Source organism: Chaetodon trifascialis, chromosome 12, assembly GCF_039877785.1.
Source record: "Chaetodon trifascialis isolate fChaTrf1 chromosome 12, fChaTrf1.hap1, whole genome shotgun sequence".
NCBI lineage: Eukaryota > Metazoa > Chordata > Actinopteri > Chaetodontiformes > Chaetodontidae > Chaetodon > Chaetodon trifascialis.
The window spans coordinates 20224018-20248885 of record NC_092067.1 but is presented as its reverse complement, the minus strand read 5'-3'; the positions used below and the strand labels follow the sequence as shown (position 1 = coordinate 20248885).

The following is a 24868-nucleotide window of genomic DNA, read 5'->3' as shown; positions in this document are numbered from 1 at the left end:
GCGCATTGTCTGTATTCTATTTCCATCTTCATTTTTAAGGTTTATTATCAAGTGGGCTTTATTCTCCATATGTTAATTATGGCCTTCTGTCCCTGTTCTTTAGCATCTTTATCTTATTTTTCTGTTTTTATCAAGCTGGTTTTATTTTTCAGTCAGTGTTTATGTTCATTCCATGACTTTGGTGCATGCAGTTTCTTTGTTGTAAATCACTTTGAGCTGTATTTCCTGCTTGAAAGGTGCTATACAAATAAAGTTTATTATAATTAAAGCAGAATAAGGCCATTAGAAACTCCTGAGTAAGAGAGACACATAAATCCCTATAGGAGTACTACAGGAATATAAAAGTTTTCCAAGTTTGTACACAAACAACTCTCTCATGTTTAGCTGTGGTGGACATAAAGTCATATTAAAGTTAGTGGTACTTCCTCCCTCTTCCATAACACAAAATATTTTCAAAGTGATATATTGTGAGTCTCTGCCTAGTCATGTAACCCTGTTTTCACATCGTAAAATGCATTTCACTGACCAACCACCGCATGGGTTCAGCAGTGACAGTCAACGACTGGTTCGTCTTGAGGGTGACGTTCCGCTCATCCTGACACGTAAGATAAGCCTGTAATGTTAATAACAGACAGCGCTGGTGTGTCACTGTCAAATTCAAGAAAAACAGGCCGTTGGCACTCTTTTCTAGATGGCAGAGGAACAATCAATGCAAAGTGAGTAACTGCTGGGTTATTTGACTAAACTGGGGCACAGAATGCCCCAAAGGGAACAGGAAATGACAACCATAACATTTCACTTCTGTGGCAAGTGCCAAACAAACTGTACTGTGTCCATACAGTGAAGTGAGAGAGCAGCTCCACTGCCTCCACCAGCCGGCGGAGGGCAAGATGCAGCACTAACTCTCCTGGTGGGAGCTGATTCACATTTAATTTCCGCACACACTTTATGCTTTCAGGGAGACAAAATAACACCCAGTATTTACAAAGAAGAAAGCATTTATTCAGCAGCGCTCACTGCAGAGACATAGTAGCATACCTACAGCTGTAGGGAGAAAGGGAGGACATGTTACAAAGCACATACACTCAGTTAACATACATACTGTACATCCACAAACATAGCTTGATTTTTTTTTGTGTGTGTGTGGTTTTGTTGGCACAAAATGTTTAAAAATCTCCAGTGTGACTCCATTCGGCATGAAGTCCACTTCTTAGGTATCTGAAAATGTAGTGCATGTCATTAAAAAGACCAAGAAATAAAAAGAAGATCTGAACTTTTGAGCGCAGTAAGACGTTATTGGAGTTAATGCCACTGTGGACCAGAGGCACCATGGCCTCCGGGATTGTCAACACCTGTCTCGCAGTGCAGACTCCAAACCTCAACAGTCGTGTAGAACAGGAAGTAATCTGCACTGTGAGACGGTGAGAGGGGCCAGATTACATGAACATGGCAGAGCACCATTAAGAAGAACAGCTCTACTCTCTCCTCCACTGCTCATTCACCGAAACATAACACGACAAACCACATTACAACCTTCTTCTTACAGCCTAAAAATATCTAAAATGTTAAAATATCTAGATGAAGCTCTGAAGTGACCACACATTTGTTTTTTTTTCCTGTGATTTACAGTCACCAAAGATGTTATCTTGCAGCAGCTGAAAAACAGCAAAGCACGTTATGATTGATTTGTGGTAATCGTGTAAGGCCTGATAAATATGGAATACAATAACCCTGTTTGGCAACAAGTTCTCTGATTGCACGGTTTGATTTCCTGTGATCAGAAAATCACAAAGCATTGGATGACCTTCAAAAAACAAAAGGAACGTAAAAACAGCAACCTTAAGGGCTGAAAAAAAAACCTGAAACTTCCAGTTTCAACAGTCATTCCAAACATGCTCTGAAGTCGCAGAGATCAGAGCATGGACAGATGAATGAATGAATGAATGAATGAATGAATGAATGAATGAGGCTTCAACAGACGAGACATTGCAGTCTTCGTAAGTGATTCCAAATATGACAGACAGCAGCATTAGAGTTCCTTGTGAATTGATGAACACGGAGGGTCTACACTAACATGGACTAAGAATTATGCAGGTTAAGAATAAGAGCAGGGAAAGAAATTAAGAGCACTGTTTACTTGACAAAGACAATTCTGGTGTAAAACACACTGAACCCAAGTCAAAGGCAGTATCATCGCTGAGTTAAACAGTGGAGAATGTCTTGAGCAGCAGAGTTAGTGTCAGTGGCAGTTTGGTCATCGGCTCACTACGAGCCATCAAGCACTGCGGTCCGAGTCACAGTCACAACAGCGGTCATGTTCCAATGAAACGGCAACTCAGATTTCATGAATTACAAATGGCAAAAAAAAGTGGTTGAGATTGTTCTAAACACTAAACTATAACCAGCTATTAAAAAAAGATCAAATTTCATTTGAATGACAATGGCAAGGACGCTCTGCTTTGTTCCCCAACATAACAGCTGTACTGTGGGTTGTTAAGGTCCGTGAAGAGTTCAGAGTAAACAGCATCTTTCTCTGAAGCTCTTCTTGTTCTTCTTGTTCTTTCCTTTTCCGTTCTTGTCTTTGTTTTCGGACATTTTCTTGCCTCGTACTTCACGCATCAGGTCAAAGAATACCTGGAGAGGGAGAGAGAGCAGGAATCCGTGAAGCACTTTCGCTGAATTTGAAAATGCATCAGGGCTGAGTATGACTTATGTTGACGCACCTTGTCCACATTGGCCCTGGTTTTGGCTGATGTCTCCACATACTGGACGCCCCACTCCTCGGCCTTCCCTCGGGCCTCGTCCACAGATACCTGCCTACGCTCCTCCAGGTCCGACTTGTTCCCCACCAGCAGAAGAGGGATCTTGTCCTCTTCCGCCTTTACCCGCAAGATCTGCTCCCTGCCAGGACAGCACAGATTGTAAATGACTCCTTTGTTTCCTGTAGCCCGCTGCCCTGGAAGTATCAAACAACAGACCCTAGACTGACAGCATATGACAGTCCCTTTGATTCTAGTGCAGCAGGTAGTCTAGTTTGCAGGTGTACATGATTCTGCAGCGCTGTTGACTGAAAACTCCATCTGAGCTTCAGTGTTTTGTTCATGCCAATGTTGAAGAGAGGCTGTCTAAATCCAAACCTTCCTGTCACAACAGATCCACGCGGACACTGTCTGTCTCTACAAATATAACACACCATAGAAAACCATAAAAGCAGGGCTGTGGCGCAGGTTATATTTCTCTTCTTATGGGGATTTACATTACTTATTTGAGAAATGGTTCAGGCGGACACTCGTATGAAAGTCCTTGCACTAGACCAATGAAAGACAAGAAAAAGCGTCCGGTCCCACAGACATCTTGTTTGCAGGATAGAGTACCTGAACTCCACAGTGGCAGTGAAGGACTCATGCTCTGTGATGGAGAAGACCAGCAGGAAGCCCTCCCCGCTGCGGAAATAGTTGTCCCTGATGGCAGCGTAGTCCTCCTGGCCGGCTGTGTCCAGAATGTCAATCTGGACCTCCTCCCCGTCCAGAACCACCTTCTTCCTGTAGCTGTCTGCCTTGGTGGGCTCGTAGTCCTCTACAAACTGGGATGAAGAGATTCATTTCTTTTTCAAGGTGTGCTACAAGTTGTATTTGCAGGGATAAAGCAGCAGTAAAGCATGTGTGCAGACGGCCACACTGGTTAAAGTTGAAGTGTGCCTGTGGCATCTAATGGACATGAGACAGATGACGGAAAATGCAGCTGATTTGTTGCTTGGTAGCAGATCCAAACTGTGACTGTGTCTGCTCTCAGCTGAGTGCTGCATTCACAGTAAACAACATCTGCGGGTTAGAGAAAAGTGTCCTCTTTACAAGAATCCCGACAGCAACTTTTTAGTAGTTTTACTGCACCTGTGTGATGCAGGAGCCACTGTCATTTCCCACAATCCTGTTCTTACTTTCATGGAACCGCTGAACATTTCTTGCAACTGCTTCACATTAAAAGCTTTCCACTGGTGAATCAGTGAAAGGAGGGCTTTAAATTTTAAACTTTCAGAGCAAATAACGCATAAATAATAATAATTAGAAAATAACTGTTTAGACAAGAGGCGCAAGTGACCTTCTCCATCTGCCACCGGGTCACCTTGAACCCACGGCAGTTTTCAGTTGTTTATAGGGGTGTGCTGACTCACCTCATCGTACATGAACTGTAGGGTGAGGGCTGACTTCCCCACGCCTCCACTGCCAACCATTATCACCTTGTGCAGAGCCAGGGAGCTCTGGTTTTTACTTTTACTGGTAGCCATCACTGGATTCGTCGTTGTGTCTCTTCACACACTCACACACATGCGCGCGCACACACCCACCCACGCATACGCTTCTCTGGCACTCTCTGACCTGTGAATGACAAAAGAGGAAACATATCAATACCTACAGTGAATAGTCTCTGTACGGAGGGAACACAAGTGTGTGGACAAGTATGAGGACAGATGGCAGTTGTTACTTAACAGCTTTCACTGCGACAGTAACTTGCTGTGCCAAGGCGCTCGGCTTTGCTCCAACAAATCTTGAATCCTCAACCCCCACCCATCCCATTAAAGTGCCAAATTGTCCACTCATGAATCCTAGAACTTTATAAAGTTCGTCATCAAAAGGTCATTGCAGCTGATCAGAAGTAATGAAGCTATCATTCTCCGCTGCAAGACGCCATTTAGGAATGCATTAAAATAGGGCATCGTGTGCTAACCTCGTTATAACGAGGGGAGATGTCGTTGGCCATCTATCTGCACTATGTGGGACCTGCCCTCAGAGGGTGAAAGCTCAGAGTCAATTGCTTTCGGCTGACTCCCATATCTTCTATCTCTGTCAGACACAACTGAGTAAAAACTGACTACACTGCAAATGCCTGTCCGTCATGTTTTAACTTGCACAGCCTTGGGTGGACGTGAAACGATTGCATCAAGAGTGGTAGGTGTGCACAGATTTATCAGAAGACAAGACATCAATCTGCCTTTAGTTGCCATCTATTGGCAGGATATATTTCAACCAAGACTGTGTGTGCTATATTGGTTACTGTATATCTTTGATGAGAGGGGGCAACTAATCTAACCGATCAATTTGAATTAGGAAGGCACAATGTATCTGTCAGCTTATTGATAGGGTAGGATGTACAGCAGCACGTCTGACATCAAAATGATGCATAATATTATACAGACATTTATTTAACCACAATAAGCTCTTCACAGTTTATAGTGACGATCACCAGACACATTTGAATATACAGGAGCTAAATATTTGGCTCCAGTTTTTGCTACGAAACAGATATCTGCACATGCACCTTGCTGTCACTTAAAGCAATAGGTGATCTTATTTATGGGAGAGCATACTTTCTGCTCCATAGAAAGTATGTTTTGAGCATTTAAGCTGGAAGTAAGTTGCATTCATGTACACTGATTGCAGACCATCACAGTTTCTGTATGGTCGAGAGAAGACTTGGGGTCTTATTGGAGAGAAATGAGGAATATTTAAAGCTGTAACCGCTGACATTACCATAAACAATGATTAGACATTGGCAAATATTTCAATACTGAGCATCCCGTTTGACTGTAATTGTACACTGCATTAAAACGGTCATTAAAACAGCCATTGATGGACTTTTTCAAGATCATTTAAGCCTTTGGAGACAGAGCCTCTGAAGGAGACCTGGCATTTTGCCTTTGACTGTAATGGTCGATAGCTGTGCGTGAGTGACAGAAAATGAGAAAAAAGTGCATCTTAGCCTGCTGAGACAGACTGTCTCTGGGAGATCAACCAAACAGCCAGTATCCTGTGTTCTTCTGACGCAGCAGAAATCCAGGCCAATCACATCCTGTGGACTAGCCTACTGACACAATTCTTCTGCCTTCTGTCTGATTAATACTAATGACACTTAACCCTTCGGCACATCCTGGACTCAATGTTTTAGGTGTTAGCACTCACTGTGGTTTTCTGGCCTCTGCCCTATGCAATGTAAGCAACCAGTAACCCAACACCCAGCCGTTATTCACCTCACTATGAAAAGTGAAATCCACAGTAAAACATCTGATAATGTCAACAGTTGTCAGGTTATATAAATGCAAACTAATGTCATCTTGAGTCGAGAAGCAACAGAGCAAGAGTTGTGACAGACCCTTTTGGCTTGCTATCCTGAAAGTCTCTCTGCCAGATGACGAAATACTGTTGCTGTAACATCACAGTGCACAGTCACATCACCTCTTCTTTCCTCCCATAATTTTATCTCCATCTGTAGAGAGAAGGATTTCTTCCCTCCTCTTGGGATGTCACACTAATGGGAGCGCTGAGGTGATTCATAGCAAAGCCAAATCTGCTCCTCCCCAACAGTAAACATTTCACTTCAGCTCGTACAGTGAGATGAGTGTGCACAGACAGTTCACCAGACAAGGCTGAGGACAGAAAAAGTCCCCCCCGATGGTAGAAAAAAACCTTTTACCTCAAAATCTGCCCATGTTTGTGCTTCTACATTATGGTTTTTACTATAAATATAGAGAAAATGTCACAACCCCAGTTAAGCCCATGAAACCACCACAAACTCCTGATGTAAAAGTAGATATCAACAATTTCCACATAAATGTGCAATTGTGCATGAGAGTATTTGTTGCAGCATTCTCTCAAAAGCAGAGAACATGTGGTTTGCATCAAATTAGCATACACTTCAGCATTCCAGCTACATCTGTGGATGCTGAGGAAGTGGCATCATGGTTCCCCTCTCCCTGACCAGGAAGCAGAGTCTGACCTGTGCTCTTCCTGTCTTTGTTATCAGTAACCAGGCCAGTTAAAGGGCTCATAGGCAGGATAACCACACAAACATACACACACAGTTATACACCTCTTGAAAGAACTTATGCCAAACTCAGCACTTATGCACAGGGGTCACCTTTTAAATTATTCACTTATAACCCACTTCACTGTGCATGCACACACAAGTCCCAGGGCTATAAATAAAGCAATCACAGTTAATAAACTAAAGGCAAATATATATATACACTATATATGCATAACACAAGTGCCCAGTGCAACCTTTCCAAAGGAAGTTCAGAGCTCAGGGGAGGGGATGGTACAGATGGTGCAGTTCACCAAAAGTTGAATGCAGAGATATAATTGAAGGCACTGGCAAAAGAGAATTAATATTTAGGCCTGACCCAGATATAGAGCTGGAGTCTGCTTGGTGCTGGTCCTTTTTAGGAGGGGTGGGATTACGGAGGAGGGGGGTGGGGGGGTATAGTTGAACAGACCACTCTGGTTGCTAAGCTCCTGAAATATAGATGAAACCAGTGCAGTGATGCAAAGAGCCCCTTTGGAGAAAAGGCCAGTGTTCCCTCCCTGCTCATCTTAAAACTTTGGCAAGGATGTACCAAGGTTTACCAGGACTCACACAGACACGAATAAAAGATTACAGTGGACAGAGCCAAAGAGCCTGTGCTGATGCTACCAAGCCTTGCAAATTGGTAATTTACCTGACATAGAACATGACCACCGGTCGTTTATGCTCTAATCTGGGAATGCTTAAACTGGTTAGGCACTGATCAAAGTAAGATAATGTCCATTACAATTATGTTATTACGCAATTGGCTGACTCTAATGACAATAACATTGTAACTGGTATTTGAACATATTCCTATTTTCATTTACTGTTCATAAAAGTGCAGCTCTCACTCTTAAGCTATGATCTACCATTGAAACCTCTTTCAATATGTGCAGAAGCTAAGACTTTAACCGGCATAAACAAACCAACGGTTAGCATTGTGATGGCCAAATTTAGTGTCATGCACCAAGATGTCCAGAATCCACTCCACGCATGTGTGTGTGTGTATATATCCAAGCTAACTAAGCCATAGCTGAACCTTGTGAATCTCTCTGCATTCCAGAGGTCAGGGGCTGAGGGGGATTTCCTCTTCCTATCTGATGGAGAAAGCAGGGGATTTTCTGGCCCAATTACAACCCACCTAATTCCAAAGATCTGAGTAGGAGATTAGCTCAGTGTGGCTGTTTCTCTCATCATCAGTGCAGCTCAACAGAGTACACCAAAACAATCTGAGGTGGCCGAGACTTGCTATGGTTGGACTGAAACACTGCGGTGTTGCATTAATGCTGTGTGAGTATCCAACACGTTACAGGATGTGATATCATTTGAGGGAAGAAAATTATGGTGAAATTCCACTCAACAATATTGTGATATTCATCCGACTTGCAAAACTTGTTTTTCCCTCTTACACCACTAACTCTAGTTATATCTAAACAGATCCTCCCTTGATAGTTCTACTGCCAGCAACACACAACTCCCTCACTGAGGCACCAGCTGCAAGTCAAAACTCTTGCTGTGTCTCACCCTATTTCTACCACTCCCAGACTGAGGATGGTCTTCATTAGTACTCCAGCACATGTGAAGGGGGGGTGAGCACTTTACTTCAGCGATCTAACTAGACATAATTACAGGTCACTGTGGCGAAAACAGTCTCAGTTAAATGAGTCACCTCAGTCATGAGGTGTGTTTAAGAATGGATGTTCTGTAATATGCAAACAAGTGGGATTGTAACGTTTACAATGCAAGAACAATGCAGGATAGATCACTTCCACTGGAGATCAAGAGATGATTTTGTCTCCTTGTAAAGACGGTATACAGCAGCAAGAAAGAACTTTACAAAAAGCACCCCATCGTGCATACTAACAACCCTCTGTCGGGGAGCGCACAGAGGAGCCTTTGACGAAACCGGGCAGCAGGCCGGGTAGCAGGGAACTAAATCCGCTCTGCGGTACAATCCTTCCTACTTCAGGAGCACTAAGTGAGCTGCTTTTTCAAATACATCTCAATTCTGAACCTTTTTTTCTTTCTTATTCATATGGACAGTATCATCAAAGTGCAAATGTAGTGCAGTCTTCAGTGATCCAGTTCAGCTGCCAGAACAATGACTCTAGAGACACATGACACCATTTTGCAAAAGCTTTTTGGGATTTAGTCAATAAAACACTAAACCTTTCTATCCTCCCTGCAGCTGACCCTGATGATCTTATTCGGACACACATCTTTCCCATTATTTAAGCATTCCACTGGACTGATTCAGTTTAAATCTCAGCATGCATTCACTAACAAATGTATTCGTTCCTGTTGAGTAACTCCCAACTGCCCGGTACGAATCTCCTACTTGCTATGTATTTTTTCCATTTGCCTAGAGGAAACACAATTAGCTCAGTTACATACCACCTACGCCATACTAGCAACCTGCAAGCACTATCATGGTTTATGGTTTGGGGAGTTGTAAACTGTGACAGCACCACAGACAAATCTACCCACGATCCTCTCCGTCACAATTCAGATGTGTTCATGAGGAATATGGTCATCATTTATGGTGCCTGTTAACCTCTTTCCTTGGGGCGTTCTGTACCATTTTGAAAAGCCTGGACTGTCAACCTCATTCTGCCATGAAATACTTACATACTTTAGCATAAACAGAAACATAGGATGAATGAGAAGGAAGAGTGAGTAAACTGTTCAATACAATCTTTCTGGCTTTGTCCCAAATTTAAACATAACTGGGAACACAGTACTACATTTATGGGCTGAGATGCCCTTCCACCGCATGATGGTGTAATTATGGCCTTGTCTGGAAGGGTACAGGGCACATTCAGAGTGCAGATAAGTGTCAATGGGTAGATCAGCTGTGGAGCTGCAGAGTGGAGGAAAAAGAGGCTGAGTGAAATGGTGTGAGTGATGAGAGGCATCACAGATCTCTGCACACATCCTCTATGCACCCAAATCGTGTGCCATTCATCACATGGCATAGAAGGCTAACTCATGTTTAGTCGTATTAGCAGCCTTTGACGTTGCCTCCACCCTCGCCTACTTGCCTGCATCCAGTAGGAATCTGATGGGAAAAAAAAACATTTCAAAGACAACACAGCCCAGTTTGACACCACAACCACTGCCAGAGGATGTGACGGAGAAACAAAACTGGAAAATCCTCGTGCTTTCCTGACGTTACTGGTGTGGCAACGTTTTGCCTCCCCTGTAAGTTGTGTCAACAACAAACTACAACTTTGCTACTACTACTACGACAACTACTTTGTATGCTATGCTACACATACACGCTGCCACACAGGGCATAAAACCAGTGATCTGTTAATCTTTACAAATCAAGACTCAATGGTCTAAATGTCCAAATCGAAAATCAAATTGTGACCTTGAAACAAAAAGTCTAATTGAACCATTGATTTGAAGAAATGTGACACTCCAACTGGCCACCCAATGCTAGCAGAGGGTTAAGAGGAAATGATTGGTTATCATAGTGCTCTGCAAGCAAATATTTGCATAACTTGTTCCACTTCGTAGTGGGAAACAGGATGCACTACTTTTCATAATTGGTCCCTCACACATCGCAGTAACATCTACTGTATGTACAGCAGTCAAATTGGCTGCCTTGGTGGGGGGAGACGAATCCTTCTACACTGACAGTAATTCACATCCCTGCAAGTGGGAAAAAGGTGCCATTGTCTGATTCACATACTGTATCCCGGAAAGGGAACGGCAGTATTTGCAGTTAGCAGTTCACGTCAAACTTTCATTGATGAACAGGATTTTATTCTTCCTTTTTGAGTCATTTTTCTGTTTTTTTTTTTGTTTTGTTTTGTTTTGTTTTTTTCAAGTAACAAGTTAGCAAGAGGGAAAAAATTCTCCTTAGAGTCTCTCTAACAAGGTGTGCTTTAGAGCACATATTTTGTCAGATGACTGCTGGGATCTGCAAATATCTGCTGGATGAACACAAGCAGTTTGGGCCTGAGTTAATGACAGCTCCCTGCATATTCTGCAAGGGCCGCATGGGCAAAAATTCTACAAGCATGGTTCATACAGTGTTTAAATGACATTCACACAAAATATATAAACCTCCTTTCCTCCCTGCTGACAGAAAGCAGACAATTGATGGCGGGTAGGTATGCACTTATCTACATCCCTATCTCCTGCACATAATCACTCACTTTCCAAGTCAAGAACGGTGAGACTGCCAACATCACTAGCACATGGTTTTCTGACTTCAGTGGCATTACACACCAAGAACCCAGCTCATTTGGGAACCTCATCAGAGAACGAAAAACTGATCAGAGCAGCAGATGGAGCTCTTTGATATGAGTCAGCCGGGTTAGGTCTGAAATTAGGGAAGTAAAGTCTTGCAGGAAATACTTGTCAGTGTTATGGGAAAGAACCGGAGGGCTTAGCATTGAGGAAAAACAAGTGTAGAAGTAGAGAACATGGTTAGAGCTACATCCAGACAAAGAGAAAGAGGAGGAATGTAGGGCCAGTCCAGGCTCATTCCCAAGCCCTTTCTCCATCGCTGGAGTCTTTTGACTGCTATGGGTCTACAACTATGTAGTAAACTGTACTGTTGCCAGAGCTGATCACAATCCTGCTGTGCTGTTGTTTGCATTAAGTGGCTACAGTGTTGCTAATGTTGGTCGATGCCAATCTAGCAACTGACCTATTTCATTAGTTTGAAATTCACTTCCTGTGAGGGTCTAAATGTTGTTTCAGGCATTTTCCTGAAAAGCCTGAAACAGCATTTAGTTGATTATATGGTACTGCGGTAAAAACGCTAGACTTGGACAATGCTGTTATAAAAAATACCAGCCATTAATAGTTCCACAATGAAACCATCTGTATCAGATTTTTAAAATCCTGGAGGATGCTGGTGGAGCCCGTTAAGACTGCCAAACAATTCCTGCAATGGTTTCCCTGAACACACTCAGACTGAGCTGCAATCAGCATTGTGCTCATGGGTTGTTTACGAGCAGGTCGACTGCATGTCATTCCAGACGTGTTAACTGTGATAATCAGCAACACTTACTGACTTGAGCTTAACTTGTGGGTTTTACCTAATATGTTGATTATTTTCTCGAAGAATGTCTGTCAGTGTTTCCCAAAGCCTAGTATAATGTTCTGATATGTCTTGTTTTGTCCACAACCTAAAGATATTTAGATGCAGTCATAATCACATTTAAGAAGCTAGAATCAGAATTTTAACTTTTTTTCTTAAAAAATTACTCATACACGGTTGCTCGGCTGTAAAAAAAAAAAAAAAGGTTGGCGTGTCCCTTAGAGGTTAACAAGCACTGACCAAGTGATCAATTATTCTTTCACAGCGCATCTCGAAAAAAATCTGGAGTGGAGCACATCCAAAATGCATTTCTGAAACACAAAATCCTGTGTTTATTCAGTAAAGAAGGCTATGAAGAAAAGAAAACAGATAGTTTCAGTATTTTTTAAGGTTGTTTAAACTAGGCCTCATTCACCCATGAGACACACAATTCTGGATGATGAATTATATTTGTCACTTTCCCCAGATACCAAAAGAAGAGAAGAAGTATTATTAATGAGATGGAGTGTGTTGCTTTGTCAACACTATTCTCACTCCCCTAAACCTGTCTGCAAACAAAAAAGGCTGATAAGAGCTGAACACGTTACAGCCATCAGCAAAATGGAGCATCAGTAAACACCACCTGGTTACACAGCACCCACATGCTCTATGCAGGAAAAACATTCTCTTCTAGCACTCAAAGTTACCTCTGCCTTAAAAAAAGCACTATTTTGTCCTTCTTAGATTTTGGCGCAATTAACCACATTTCTTGGCTACCTTTACAGGAGTAAATAGCCCCCAATGCAGTGTCCGGGGCTCAGCAGACACCATCCTCTATGAAGTTTCAATAGCTTGTTTGCGGTCACGAGACATTAAATTTAGATAGAGGGCCAGAAGTGAGAATTGCAATGGATGAGATGAAGGATTCAGACATTGTTCGACGTTGAAAGCATACAAAAGTATGGATAAGGCATGAAACTTTCTTGTTCGCAGTTGGGTCCACAACCTTGGTACAAAAGTGCTCCACGGTGACTGTCGTTTTGTTTTTTCAAGGGTGCGTAGCTTTTATTGTCCAGTGGATTAACCAAGCAACAAACACTAAGAGCTGCAGAGCTGAATGTTGTCGTTTATGTTAAGGTTGTTTGCTAGGCTTGGTTAACCACTCAGAAAGGTCCAGCCAAACGCCACTAATGACATGGATCATTGCAAGTTACTGATTTAACAAGTGTTAATTGTGTTGCTTGAAGCTATTACTTTAAATCTATCACCATAACTAATGTTACACCATTTCCACCATTATCAGACCCCTGACCACAGACAGTTAAGCCACTTTTTCCCATGCCAGTGTTCAGTCAATTTCTTGCATTTTTCACCCTTGTGAACAACTTTTAGTACCCAGTAAAAGCTCTGAGCAGTTTCATGGTTTGATTGATCTGAGGAACTGTAACCAATGCAAAACATAGACATTTAGAGTGTTTTAAGGCTTCCTGTGCAGAAAATCACTTCCAGCCCTCCATCTGCAATTCACGCCACAATAAAAGAGTGACGTGACGTTATGTACAAACAACCTATAGCTCCACCGGAAAATAAGGCATTTAACTTCACTACATTGGACATAGAGTGAATATTGTGTGGTAATACCCCCATTAGACCCCCCAGACTTAACTAATACAAGCTAAAATGGTGGGGTGGAGAAGTACTCCGTTACAGGATTACACCAACGTTAATTGAAGAAAGCATGAGCCAGCCTGGGTGTGTCACCTCCTCAGGAACCAAACTTTTCAGCACCGACCAGTCTGAGTAACTCTCGACGGGAAAACGATGAATTATAACTGTTAATTTTAATAAAGCGCTAGACAACTATTTTATTAGCTTGACTAAAACCCTCGCAAACGTCAACGTTAGCTTACAGCTGTCAAACACGTAATGTAACTTAGCTAACTCCTGAGTTAACGTTGCACCAAGTTAGCTTTGTAAGCTAACGCTGGTGTCTCACGGCAGCTGACCATCAACATAAAAGCTCATAAACACGGACTTTGTCATAAGACTTTTTCACTGCAGCAGCACATCGTTAGTTAAACGATTACGAACACATCAGTGCATATCTTTCATTAATAAAGGAAGTAACGCCACATTGACGGAGTGCCAACAAATTAATGCTAATTATCAGTAACGTTAGCTAACCTAGAGATAACTTACCAGCGATTATTAACTGACGTCTAATGTTACCGTTATGTTATACACATATCACAATGGCATACAATATACGTCAACTACGATACGAAAACGGAAATTTAAACTGGTTAGCTAAACGCGAAGACGAATTAGGAGTTTATTTCCATCTTATTTTAAGCGGTTACCCTTTCTCTGTCCATTGGTCGCTCGTCCTTCCTTAAAACAGGTGTGGTACTTTGTTAACCAACTCTCTAACGGCCGTGTCATCAAACATATAATTATTTCCCTCCATTAAACCAGCTCTGAAGCCTTACCCAAAGTAGGATCTGTATATCTGTCCACGGCTGATGTTATCTTGATGGCTGCATTAATAGAGCATTTCGAGGCATTGGTTCTCTAAGTGCAAACCTCTCCTGCAACAAAAGCCCCACCTTCCGGATGTAAAAACTACAGATGACAGGATGTGACATCACCAACGCTTCATTCAGTGGGTCGTCTCGTGATGGGAAATCCAGCTCGTTTTAATGAGTCATATCATTTGACTCAGCTCAGTAAGAGCCGGCTCTTTCGGCTCTCAAACGGCTCTTCATTTAGTATAACTTCTGGCTTGTATAATTTAGCCAAATGTAGTAATGTTTTCTCCTATGATTGGTGTATGTGTTCATATATCACTTAAATTATTTGATGTAATTACACTAAACCTTATAGTTTTCAGAATACCACAAATTTACATTGTGCTTGGTCTAAAAACCTTAGATAATTCAAAACATCAAATACTCCAACACAACTGTTTTTTATGTTGGCACAACATATAAATGTCTTACCATGCTTGGGTCTTTATGTTAGTACCAAAGTAAGACATGTCTGGATTGTATTTAACAAATATGTTATAGCATCATCCTATTATTCTGTCTTGTATTAATTAATAAAAAACAAGGAAAGGAGTAGGTTCCCATTTGTTACCTAAAGAAGGCAACTCATAGTCGCTGCAGATTAATTTCCTGTCAGTTGACAGGAATTGATTAATTGACAAATTGTTGCACTCTTGACTTCTAAATTAGAGCATATTTCATGAGTGTGCTGATAGATTGTAATATTGCATTGAAATGAATGAATGCAATAAATGGTACAATATAGAACAAAATTTCCAAAATTCAGTAACTGAGTTTGCATAATGTCATGAATAACCAGTTGTAGCATACCACTGGTATGGCTTTTTAACAATAAAATGATAAAGCAATGAACTGTCATCTTTGGCTAAACATGAACACTATTGACCTGCAACACTCCCCCAAGTCCAATTTCAAATATGCCAATATAATTATGTGCACTGTTAAGTACTGCAAAGTCAGCATGTCCAAAACACTAACATCTGAGATATAGATTTCAGCTAGTTAACTCTCTCTGTCTTCAACACTGGCATTATTTTGTCAAAACATTATATTCATCTCCGATTTAGTTTTCCCTCAAAATCAGAGCTGTAGACTTGACAAAGAAGCCAAAGACACTTTTGTGATAATACAATAGATTAAGTCATGTTGAAATGTATAAAATTTAGCTGGTAAAGCTCTCTTATGTACAGCCGGTGCAGAACTTTATTGTGGTGCAGTAACAGTGCCCTCCTTGACCGTGAATGAGAGTAAGTATATAAAGTAAATGGGTGGATGGTAATGGTACAACTGGGGGCTCTTTCAAGTCATATTTATAGAGTTGAATAAAACACTCTGCTCCCCCAACAGAATTTGTTAGCACAGATCCGTAGACATTGGCCTCAAACATGAAAAATACAATGGTGTGCACTCCCACTATGCTTTTCTTTCCACATTAATTACAGCAGGGGGACAGAGCACATACAGAGCGCAGACATGCAGTGTGTTTCATGTCTCAGCCCTCTGGTATATGGCACTGATGACAGGCAATTTATGCTGTAGAGGTTTTCTCACATGCATTGTTGTACGCAGACAATAAAAGAGCATAACGACACTCTTGATGAAGGAAGTTATTAAAGACTGTGTTTTCTCCTGGCTTAAATACCTAAAGAAAAAAAACTCCCTACATCTACACATGGAGGACTTGACTTCATGAGGATATCTGAACTGTAACAGGATTACATCACCCATTTTTAGATATTTTCATAATACAGAACACATTGAATGCATTGGGACTGAAAGCCTTTACGGACGAGGGGCAGACAAAAATATTGTACTGGTGGTACTGTTTATATTCCCCCTCTGGCCCTAATGAGGATTTCAACCTTGCTCCATTGTCTCTACTTGTTTTCCCACTTTAGTCATGGGATTGGTACAGTTTTATGCCTGGCGTTCATGAGCTATTGGAGATCAGGTTGAGTAATGGATGGCATTACAACGGCTCAATGCACTAAGTTGGCCTCTATGGCTCTACTTTGCTTTTTCTTTTTTGTCTCTGTGGAGGTAATGATGTGACTGATTTAATACACCTCTAAGTATAAATGCTGAGAATCCCTACATGCCATGCCGTACCAAAGCTGAGACCTGAAACATGCTCTATTCCCCTGCTGCTATTAAAGTGGAGGGGAAATAAATTGAAGTACAGCACACTGGGAGTGCAGACCTACATAGTCTCTCTCCTGTTTTAGGTCATATTATGCCCAATGGCCATAATTGATGCACTAGCAGAATCCCTGGAGATTCACCCATTCCAACAAAATAATGTACAATTCTAGCACTGAGGCCACATGGAATCATGTATTTACAATTATATGCTATTAAATACCTCTTGGTTATCAGGAGACAGATGGGGTATCCCACAAACTGTCGTCTCCCTACTTGAAGCTGAGGCAGCAGACGGTGCTGAAGACTTGCTGCCTCAGCCAGATGATGACGCAGGCTCTGAAGGTGTACACCTCGAAAAAAAGACATAAACCAGAATGACGCTATTGGCCTACCAGTTCTGTAACTGGGTGCTGTTTATTAATTAAAAGTAGAAAGGTAAAACTCATTCTTTGTGCAGTACATTAAAAATACTGTTTTTTATCCTCAAAATTCATACAACAATATACAATTTTCAACACTTGCTTTCACTGCTATGAAGGAAAAGATTTGCAAGATAACAGGAGAATTGCTTTTCTTCACTTTCTGTCGCAGATAATAACTGTGAAGTGTTTCTGGTTCAACAGAGCGCACACAAAGAACTGTGCACATTACAACTGAGGTAAGATCAAATTGGACCTCTCAACAAGTGTAAATATCTAGATACTGATAGCATTTGGCACAGCCACTCCAACTTCACGCAGAGGAAAAAAAAAAGCTGACTTCCTATGTACCCGTGTACGCAGAATGTCGGCATTCACGGCTTTATCTCTGCTCTTTTCGCTCACTGCAGGCGAGTACAAAAGTCGACCTTGACTGGTTGCTTTAGATGAAACTCAGAATGCGCAAGAATCTACAGACTTGTGTGCACAAATAAAGCTGGTGGGCTGATGCGAGACCATAACTCAACCCAGTCAGGCTCAGTGAGGGGGAAGAAAAGTGCACCGTTGTATTTGTGCAGATGGGAGGATTGTGTCGTCTTTGGCAGAGGATGATAAGAAAGTGGGCTGCAAAACCACAGGCTGCAACAAAACTAACCCTTTAGCTTCTAGTATGGAGCACAGCCTCCACTCCTGAGCAATCATGTGTCACTATGGACTAAGATACCCTCATGGTTTCGATGTGGTGCCACTCAGCTCTTATAATAAGCTTAAAAGGCCCGGAGCTGAGACCACCCTGCCTATACATGCCACTGCCGGGCTGTTCTCTGTCCATATGAGCACTCACAGCCTCTGCAGGCACAAATTCAATTCTAGAGAAGATTGACGCCTCTGCTTTCATGTGGGGTTGAGGGTTTCATTTTATATTCTCTGAGAACTATCAAGCGTGGAACTCATCACTGAGTGTATTCATTCAATAACCACCAGGTGGAGCCAGAAACGCCATCAGAGCCTTAACAAGCTGCTCAGTTTCCTCCATCGGTGTCACATCATCTCAAAAGCCTCTTTTAGACATTGCATCTGTAACATTGCTGGCATTTACCACTTAAAATGGACTCATCTGCATTATCCATGGTCCATTAAACTGATTTTGTTTCGTTGTGTGTAAGAAACGGTGTGTTATGATACTGTAGTGCTGTCGTAGGAGGGTGGAACAAGATGTGCACTTAATAGCTGTAATAATGGCTTTTCACCGTGTGTGCGCTGTAGCTGGCAGGGGAAAGTGTCTGAGAGGGGATGACGCCTCGTTTGGTGTTTAGTACCATAGAAACTGTGGCTTCAGCATGCAGGAACATCACAAGCTCACCTCATTTTATCACGAAGCAAACCCCTCCTCATTTGACACAAACTGTAAATGGTTTAAATAACTGTTCAGGTCAGACGCTCATATTTCTAAAAACAGTTACTGGAACTGGTTTTTGGACCAGTATAGTGTAACATTCACACAATGTCCAATCAGTAGTTTTCAGCTCTGCTGCATGCAACCATTTGTTTTGTTGGAAGTGTCCGATTCCAAACTGTCACAAACCTAAAGAGGCAAATATATCATCAATGTCGTCAAGGTCAGTGGTCTGAGACGTCGCCTTGTATGCAGTCCTGTTTCTCTGGTCGTTCCCTGACAGTCCGGACGCTGATACCTCCGTCCTCTTCCTTCGTCTCTTCAGCGGTTTCTTTTTGACTTCAGCTCTCATGGCCGCAGACTTGAATCGACTCCTGAGTGAATGGAAACGAGTTCTCAGGAGAGAATTCCTCCTCGCTGTGGCAGAAGACCGACAGGTGCTCGGCACTGACCCTTGAGGGGATGAAGCCCAACAAGCTTCCTGTCTGAAGGTCCGCAACTTCCTCTGGACACTGGAGATGATGGAAATATATACAATTATTAGCAGCTGTGAGAGTTTGTGACAGAGCTGTTGTACTGAATTGCATTGGATTGCACAGCTGTCCCTAATAAGTAGTGACTGAGCGTATATTCTGCCGCGTTGCTCTTACTTGTAACCTGCTGCTTCCAGGCATTTCATCCTTCGGCACTTTAAATGCAGGAAGGTCAAGAGGCGTTTCTCCTTTTCCATCTTTTGGGATTTGAACCATTCGATCATTTCCTCCAGATGTGTCAACATGTCTGTGAAAGTAGTAGCCTCTCTCACTTGTTTTTTGAACCTTTCTGTCTTACCAGTCGTGTGTCTGTCCTGTGGGACGGATTATCAGATCATTGTATAAGACAGTAAGTCAGAAACACTTAGCGATTGAATATTGTGGAAATAATACATGAATAAAAGAAGACATTTCATCTGGTTTGCACACACACCTCAGTAAAGTTCCTGAAAACCTTGAGGAAAGGCTTCAGGTCAGTGTTGAGAACTATATCTGAATAAAAGAAAAAACAGTCATGTCAGTACAGTTGTAATGTGATTCACTCTGTGTGGTGAACACAAAACAGTTAAAAAGCTCCACACCTCTCCCAACAGCAACACCCAGGTCCTCTTTAACCTTCCTTCTCTGTCCCTGGTCCTCGACTTTAATGGATGTGTTCCTCCTCTGCTGCTTCTTCTTGAGGTCTTTGGCATGGAGAACGTGTGCTGAGTGTTTGGTCAGTAAAAGTGCATCGGAGGGACACAGGAACTGGGTCATATCCGCTGGCAGGGAGAAGTCTGTGAGGTAGGGCATGGGCTGGGCGTTGGCTACTTCTCTGAGGAGCTCCAGGAGGTGCTGGTACAGAGTGGACAGGCTGACCAGGACGCCGCGGCAAATCACCCTGTGAGAGCACAAAAAAGACACAAATCCAACCACTTCAAATTCAAATTTTAACTCTGCACCTGCTTTTCTCAGCCTTTTTAAATGCGACAGCGAGGAAGAGCACTGACCAGAGACGGCTGAGCATGCTGGTTAACACCACATTCAAGACTATAAACTCCTCCAATTTCATGTGCTGCTTTGAGAGTCTGAAGCGAATATCTGTTAAGGACAAAACCACAAGGTGACATCAAGAAGGCCAAAACGGCGAAGCTTAAATCAGACAGCAGGTCCACGGCTGCAAAGACATTTCCGTCCGATTGCTGTTCGTGTCTCTGAGCAGCGCTGCCTCTGAAAGGATACATGAAAGCTCTGTTGCAGCGATCCAGCGTGCAGCTCATCAGCTGGGCGGCTCCCAGCACTTTGAGACAGAGCCACTCCAGCATCGGCTGACTGGGAACATCGCACTCCCCGGCCTCCATGCTCAGTTGTCTGAACACACATGGGAGACAAACACGTCATTGCAATGAAAAAACGGAGAATTACAGCCCCCACATTCAGCTAAATGCATCACCGATCAGAGACGTGATAGAGATACATTTGATAGTTATGTCATGTGTCATAAACAGCAAAGCCTATGTTTGATGCTGGCCTGCGTGCTCCTAAACGACGGGCAGGAACAGCACATCACTCTCTCTGCCTACCTTTGGATTTTATTGGGACACAGATCTGTCAGCTCCTGAAGAGCAACATCAAGCTTCATGTCCTTCAGCCTGTTCATGCATTGTTCAACCTGAGAGAGACGAGACAACACATGTAACACGCTAATGACACATACACATCAATTAATACGCCTGAAGGCACGTTTCCCATCACCAACACCAACAGATCAACCATCACACACCCTGCAGAGGCCAGATGAGGCGGAAGAAGTATTCACATGCATTACCTCAGGAAAAATACTCAAAATATAAACTGCAGCCTGGAAAGCGACACACATGTTCTGAATGCAAATACCTTAAATTAAAGCAACTAAAGGAACTTTCAGATAAATGTTTGCCACTGAAATTCAGTACAGTGGCATGACATCACTAAGCACTTCTGTATGGTACCTGATGGCGTTTAGCTCTCACCTGCTTTAAGCCTTTGAGCGTCTTGTTGCCTCTGAAGCTGTTATTCAGGGCGTACAGCAGACTGTACAGAACTCGCACCTCCGCTTGAAGAATCTGACTCCGGATCAGCTTCAGCACCTTCTCGTTTTCCACCAGCAGGGCTTTAACATGTTCATCTGCGGAACAGAAACAACGTTTAAAACACCACAGTGCATTCGGCGCTTATGATAAACTACATAAACACCGCGGAGGATGGATCCATGCACTCACACGTGGGCTGCAAACGGCGCGTTTCTGGCGTCTTAACCCGGAGTTTTACCCCAAACATCACGTAACTAAGTCGGCATAATAAGCTTATTACTCTCCGACCAAAGGACCGTACCTGTGGTTGAGCTGAAGTGCACACGGACACTGGAAACGACACTGGGAAACGGAATGTTTACCCTGTTCCACCGCTCCACTGCCATGCTTTCCTGCAAAAGACATGCGGAAGTCAGCTGGCCAATTGCATTCGAGTAAATATAAACGTCATGAGTCACGTTAAAGGAGCAGCGAACACAGCGACGTGCTGGAATAAACCCGACTTGAATTAAACAGGAATAAATGTGATTAAATTCAACATGAATAAACCTGAATTCATAGATATATAAGATTTTTATTCACAGTGATGAGCGTATGACAACTGTGCCAGTTTAGAATAATATTCAGGTAGAATTTTGATTATTATTGACTGCTTTCAATCATCTCATAACTGTGCATTTATATTGCAGATAATGGTCTTTATTTTATTCTGAATGTAACATGTAAGACGTGACTTTGGTATTCTGCATGGCTGACAACATTGAGCAATGTCTTTTATGTAGAAATCTTAAATAGACTCAATATTATGGCTTATATTGGCAGGCAAGAACTGAAACACGAGAATAAATATAATAAAATAAACCTACAGTAATGTGATAAATTGTACATATGGAAATGATCTCTCTCACACACACACACTAACTCCTTGACAAAAACAAACTTTCATGGCTTTCTGGATTTTTTTGGCTGAGATGACCAGCAAAACAGGCTAAATATTAAAGGTGCGTGTTTTTGGTTGTGCTGAATAATTTCTCCAATTTGTTGTGAACAATTTCTGATAAAAAGAGACGTAACTATTTGTAAAAATATATATATCCTTTATTCAAGTACAACAAACATATCATCAACAACAACAACATAAATGAATCTACGCTCCCTGCTCACTCAACCAGGTGATGACTCGTAAGTTCACTTCATCCAACACACAATCCTCCGACCTCCCCTTCACTGTCAGTCCATGGCTGCCTCCTTCGAGCCAGAAAACCTCAACTTGTGCTTTCATTTCTTTTATCATCCCGTCAAAAAGGACCTGAAATCATAATGAGAACAATCAGAAAGCAAAATCTCTACTGATATTGAAACAACAACAATCTGTAAGACATAAAAATAGAATAACATAAAGCTTCAGAATGTATACTGCAGATTACAACTGAGGATACAAGTGAATGACACTAAGAAACTTAATGCACATACGTAAATACAAAATGAAAATCCTGTAGCTGTATGAATGAAGGTCGTGACCATCCTCACCCTGTCACACATGCTGTCCTCAGTGCCTGACACAAATAGCACGGGCATGCGTTCAGGCAGCCCCCTGAGATCTTCACTCCGTTGGTGATGGGTGTGTGTCTGTGCTGGGGGGTGCAGGGGGAAAGACAGGCAGATGACACCCTGCACCGCATCCTCTGACTCATCACTCAGCTGTCTGGCTAAAGCTGCAGCAGCACGACAGCCCATTGACCTGCCTGAGGACAGGTCACAGACATGCTGAGATATTCTTAATGGTACAACCTTGATTCAAAAAACGCTCGGACGCTGTGTATGCACACGGAGAAACTATTGCTGCTCACCTCCAACGAATATGTGCTTTATGTTAAACTTCTGTTGTGATTTCAAGTACTCCTAGAGGGGAAACACAAGCGTGCACAGCATCTTATGGAGTCCAGCAGCACAGAAATAGCGCTGTACGGATAAAAGAGTGACCGCTATTTCTTGAATGAATGAAAACGCTTACCCACACAGCACGGAAAGCCTTCACTCTGTAACCCAAGTTTAAACCTTTGCATGTGAAACGGAGACAAAGGAAGCCATCTGAAGCTAAGGCGCGTGCCAGCGAGACCAGATGTTTGAAGTTCATGTCCCCACCAGCCCCATGCGTGAGAATGACGGCCCTATGAGCGCGTTCCACTGAGGTGGGGACACACAAGGCAGCGTCCAGATACTTTGTCCCAAATGGCACCTTCACTGTGTCCTGAAAGTCAGCGGGCTGTCAGTGAGCACCGTCTCTATACTCTGGTCCTGTAAATTCTTATCATGCAGGGCATAAACATCTACTGAATAAGAGACGGGAACATTAGTCTTCCATTACATCAATTTGCAGATTCAGATTATTAATACAAAATAGGGCTGCAGCTAACAATTCTTTTCATTGTTGAGTAATCTGCCGATCACTTTCTCGATTAATCAATCAGTTATCAAAATAGTTGGTGATTAGCTTAATACTTGACATCTCATTGATTCATTTCCGCAGCTCTAATATAAAATCTAATCAACTAATAAATGACAGTGTATAATTATGGACTGAGCTCCCCGGCAGTATACACAGTCAATGAAATTAGCTTCACATTCACCAGCTGCAACATCAGAGATGAACACATGAATACATCAATAATTATAATGCAGTCATATAACCTACATTATACTAAAACCGGATATTCTACACAATGAGCACTTTTGGTACTTCACGTATATTTGGATGGTAATACTTCTGTACTTAAACTTCAGTAAGGTTTGGAATGCAGGACCTTTACTTGTACTGTAACAGAGTATTTTTTTAGTGTGATATTATGACTTTTAATCAAATAACGGATCTCAGTGGTACTTCCTTCACTACTAGTTTAGAAAATTAGATATTATACTGTATTTACAGACTGTCCGGATTACAGTGATGTCCGGAATACACTAGTACGCATAATAGTTGATATCTTACGTAATATTACTTTTAGCAATAGTACTTCGGTACTTGCGCTGCATGCCACCACTACCTGTAGCGACAGAGCTCATTGTAAGTATGAGCAACATTTTTTAGCTTTGCCGTTAAAATTAGTTCACTTTTTACGAATAAAGCTGAAATAATTCATTGAGACGAGAAGCGAACAAGCTATAGCGAAACAGTTAAAGTTGTTTTTATAACAAGCTAGCTGGTTAGCTGTGTGTCATTCAGCCTGAAGTGTTGAATTACAGGTGATGTATTAGGTTTGAATACTGCCCAAAACTGCACAAAAGACCCTGCGACTGAAACTCTCCATACTTTTTTTAACTCGTGTTACAGACTGATTCACAGCTACTATCGTTTCATATTTACCTCCTCAAGCTTGTCCATAACGACGTTTCTTCTGAGATCCCCTGAGTGGAACCTGCCTGCAGCTGACTGCCGCCACCTAGCGTTTGGGAGTGGTCATTGCAGCTTCAGTAATCCAACAATGCCTTGGCTGAGCACTGCAGTGATGGAGGTATTCAGATCATGTAACTACGTACATGTGCTAATACCACACAGTAAAAATACTCCACTACAAGTAAAAGTCTTGCACTGAAAATATTCATTAAGTAAAAATATAAGTACAATCAGAAAATGTACTTCAAGTATTAAAAGAAAAATAGCCACTGACTGGTATATTATTATTTTTTGTTATTCATGCATTAATATAAATGTAACATCTTACTGTTGTAGTTGGTTGAGGTGGAGCAAATTTTTAAGTATCTTGTGTACAACGGCAACAAAAGATTATTTTCAGTATGGATTAATCTTATCGTTTTCTCCATTAATTGACTGTTTGGTCTGGAAAAATTCTGAAAATAGTGATGAATGTCATCAGTTACCTT

At 42.1% G+C, this 24868-nt stretch overlaps 3 protein-coding genes across 3 annotated transcripts; all 3 read right to left on the bottom strand.

Moving 5' to 3' along the window:
* Positions 1 to 978: 978 nt before the first annotated feature.
* On the bottom strand, positions 979 to 14495 carry ralba (v-ral simian leukemia viral oncogene homolog Ba (ras related)). Its single transcript, XM_070975829.1, has 5 exons — positions 14368 to 14495; positions 4172 to 4376; positions 3375 to 3583; positions 2724 to 2901; positions 979 to 2634 (listed from the first exon to the last, which is right to left on the bottom strand). The coding sequence occupies exons 2-5, from the start codon at positions 4283 to 4285 to the stop codon at positions 2512 to 2514; spliced, it is 624 nt and encodes a 207-aa protein (XP_070831930.1). The 5' UTR covers positions 4286 to 4376; positions 14368 to 14495; the 3' UTR covers positions 979 to 2511.
* A 2468-nt stretch (positions 14496 to 16963) lies between these two features.
* nepro (nucleolus and neural progenitor protein) lies at positions 16964 to 22295 on the bottom strand. Its single transcript, XM_070976791.1, has 9 exons — positions 21288 to 22295; positions 20927 to 21081; positions 20498 to 20586; positions 20157 to 20285; positions 19925 to 20002; positions 19517 to 19815; positions 19369 to 19427; positions 19053 to 19249; positions 16964 to 18914 (listed from the first exon to the last, which is right to left on the bottom strand). The coding sequence occupies exons 1-9, from the start codon at positions 21370 to 21372 to the stop codon at positions 18584 to 18586; spliced, it is 1422 nt and encodes a 473-aa protein (XP_070832892.1). The 5' UTR covers positions 21373 to 22295; the 3' UTR covers positions 16964 to 18583.
* Positions 22067 to 24402, bottom strand: tex30 (testis expressed 30). The gene is made up of 5 exons (XM_070976792.1): positions 24351 to 24402; positions 23001 to 23237; positions 22837 to 22888; positions 22517 to 22731; positions 22067 to 22295 (listed from the first exon to the last, which is right to left on the bottom strand). Exons 1-5 carry the CDS (start codon positions 24366 to 24368, stop codon positions 22134 to 22136), a joined length of 684 nt encoding a protein of 227 aa, XP_070832893.1. The 5' UTR covers positions 24369 to 24402; the 3' UTR covers positions 22067 to 22133.
* Positions 24403 to 24868: the final 466 nt, after the last annotated feature.

What these genes read in the sequence shown, in the direction of transcription:
- ralba (XM_070975829.1), bottom strand. Translation starts at nt 4,285, where the DNA reads ATGGCTACCAGTAAAAGTAAAAACCAGAGCTCCCTGGCTCTGCACAAG. An exon ending in TACAGTTCATGTACGATGAG is followed by an intron (nt 3,584 to 4,171) that starts GTGAGTCAGCAC and finishes TCTTCATCCCAG; the next exon opens with TTTGTAGAGGACTACGAGCC. An exon ending in CCAGGGCCAATGTGGACAAG is followed by an intron (nt 2,635 to 2,723) that starts GTGCGTCAACAT and finishes CTCCCTCTCCAG; the next exon opens with GTATTCTTTGACCTGATGCG.
- nepro (XM_070976791.1), bottom strand. Translation starts at nt 21,372, where the DNA reads ATGGCAGTGGAGCGGTGGAACAGGGTAAACATTCCGTTTCCCAGTGTC. An exon ending in CGCTCAAAGGCTTAAAGCAG is followed by an intron (nt 20,587 to 20,926) that starts GTGAGAGCTAAA and finishes CGTCTCTCTCAG; the next exon opens with GTTGAACAATGCATGAACAG. An exon ending in CTGGAAGCAGCAGGTTACAA is followed by an intron (nt 18,915 to 19,052) that starts GTAAGAGCAACG and finishes CATCATCTCCAG; the next exon opens with TGTCCAGAGGAAGTTGCGGA.
- tex30 (XM_070976792.1), bottom strand. An exon ending in AGGCTTTCCGTGCTGTGTGG is followed by an intron (nt 22,889 to 23,000) that starts GTAAGCGTTTTC and finishes TTTCCCCTCTAG; the next exon opens with GAGTACTTGAAATCACAACA. An exon ending in AAAGCACATATTCGTTGGAG is followed by an intron (nt 22,732 to 22,836) that starts GTGAGCAGCAAT and finishes ACCTGTCCTCAG; the next exon opens with GCAGGTCAATGGGCTGTCGT.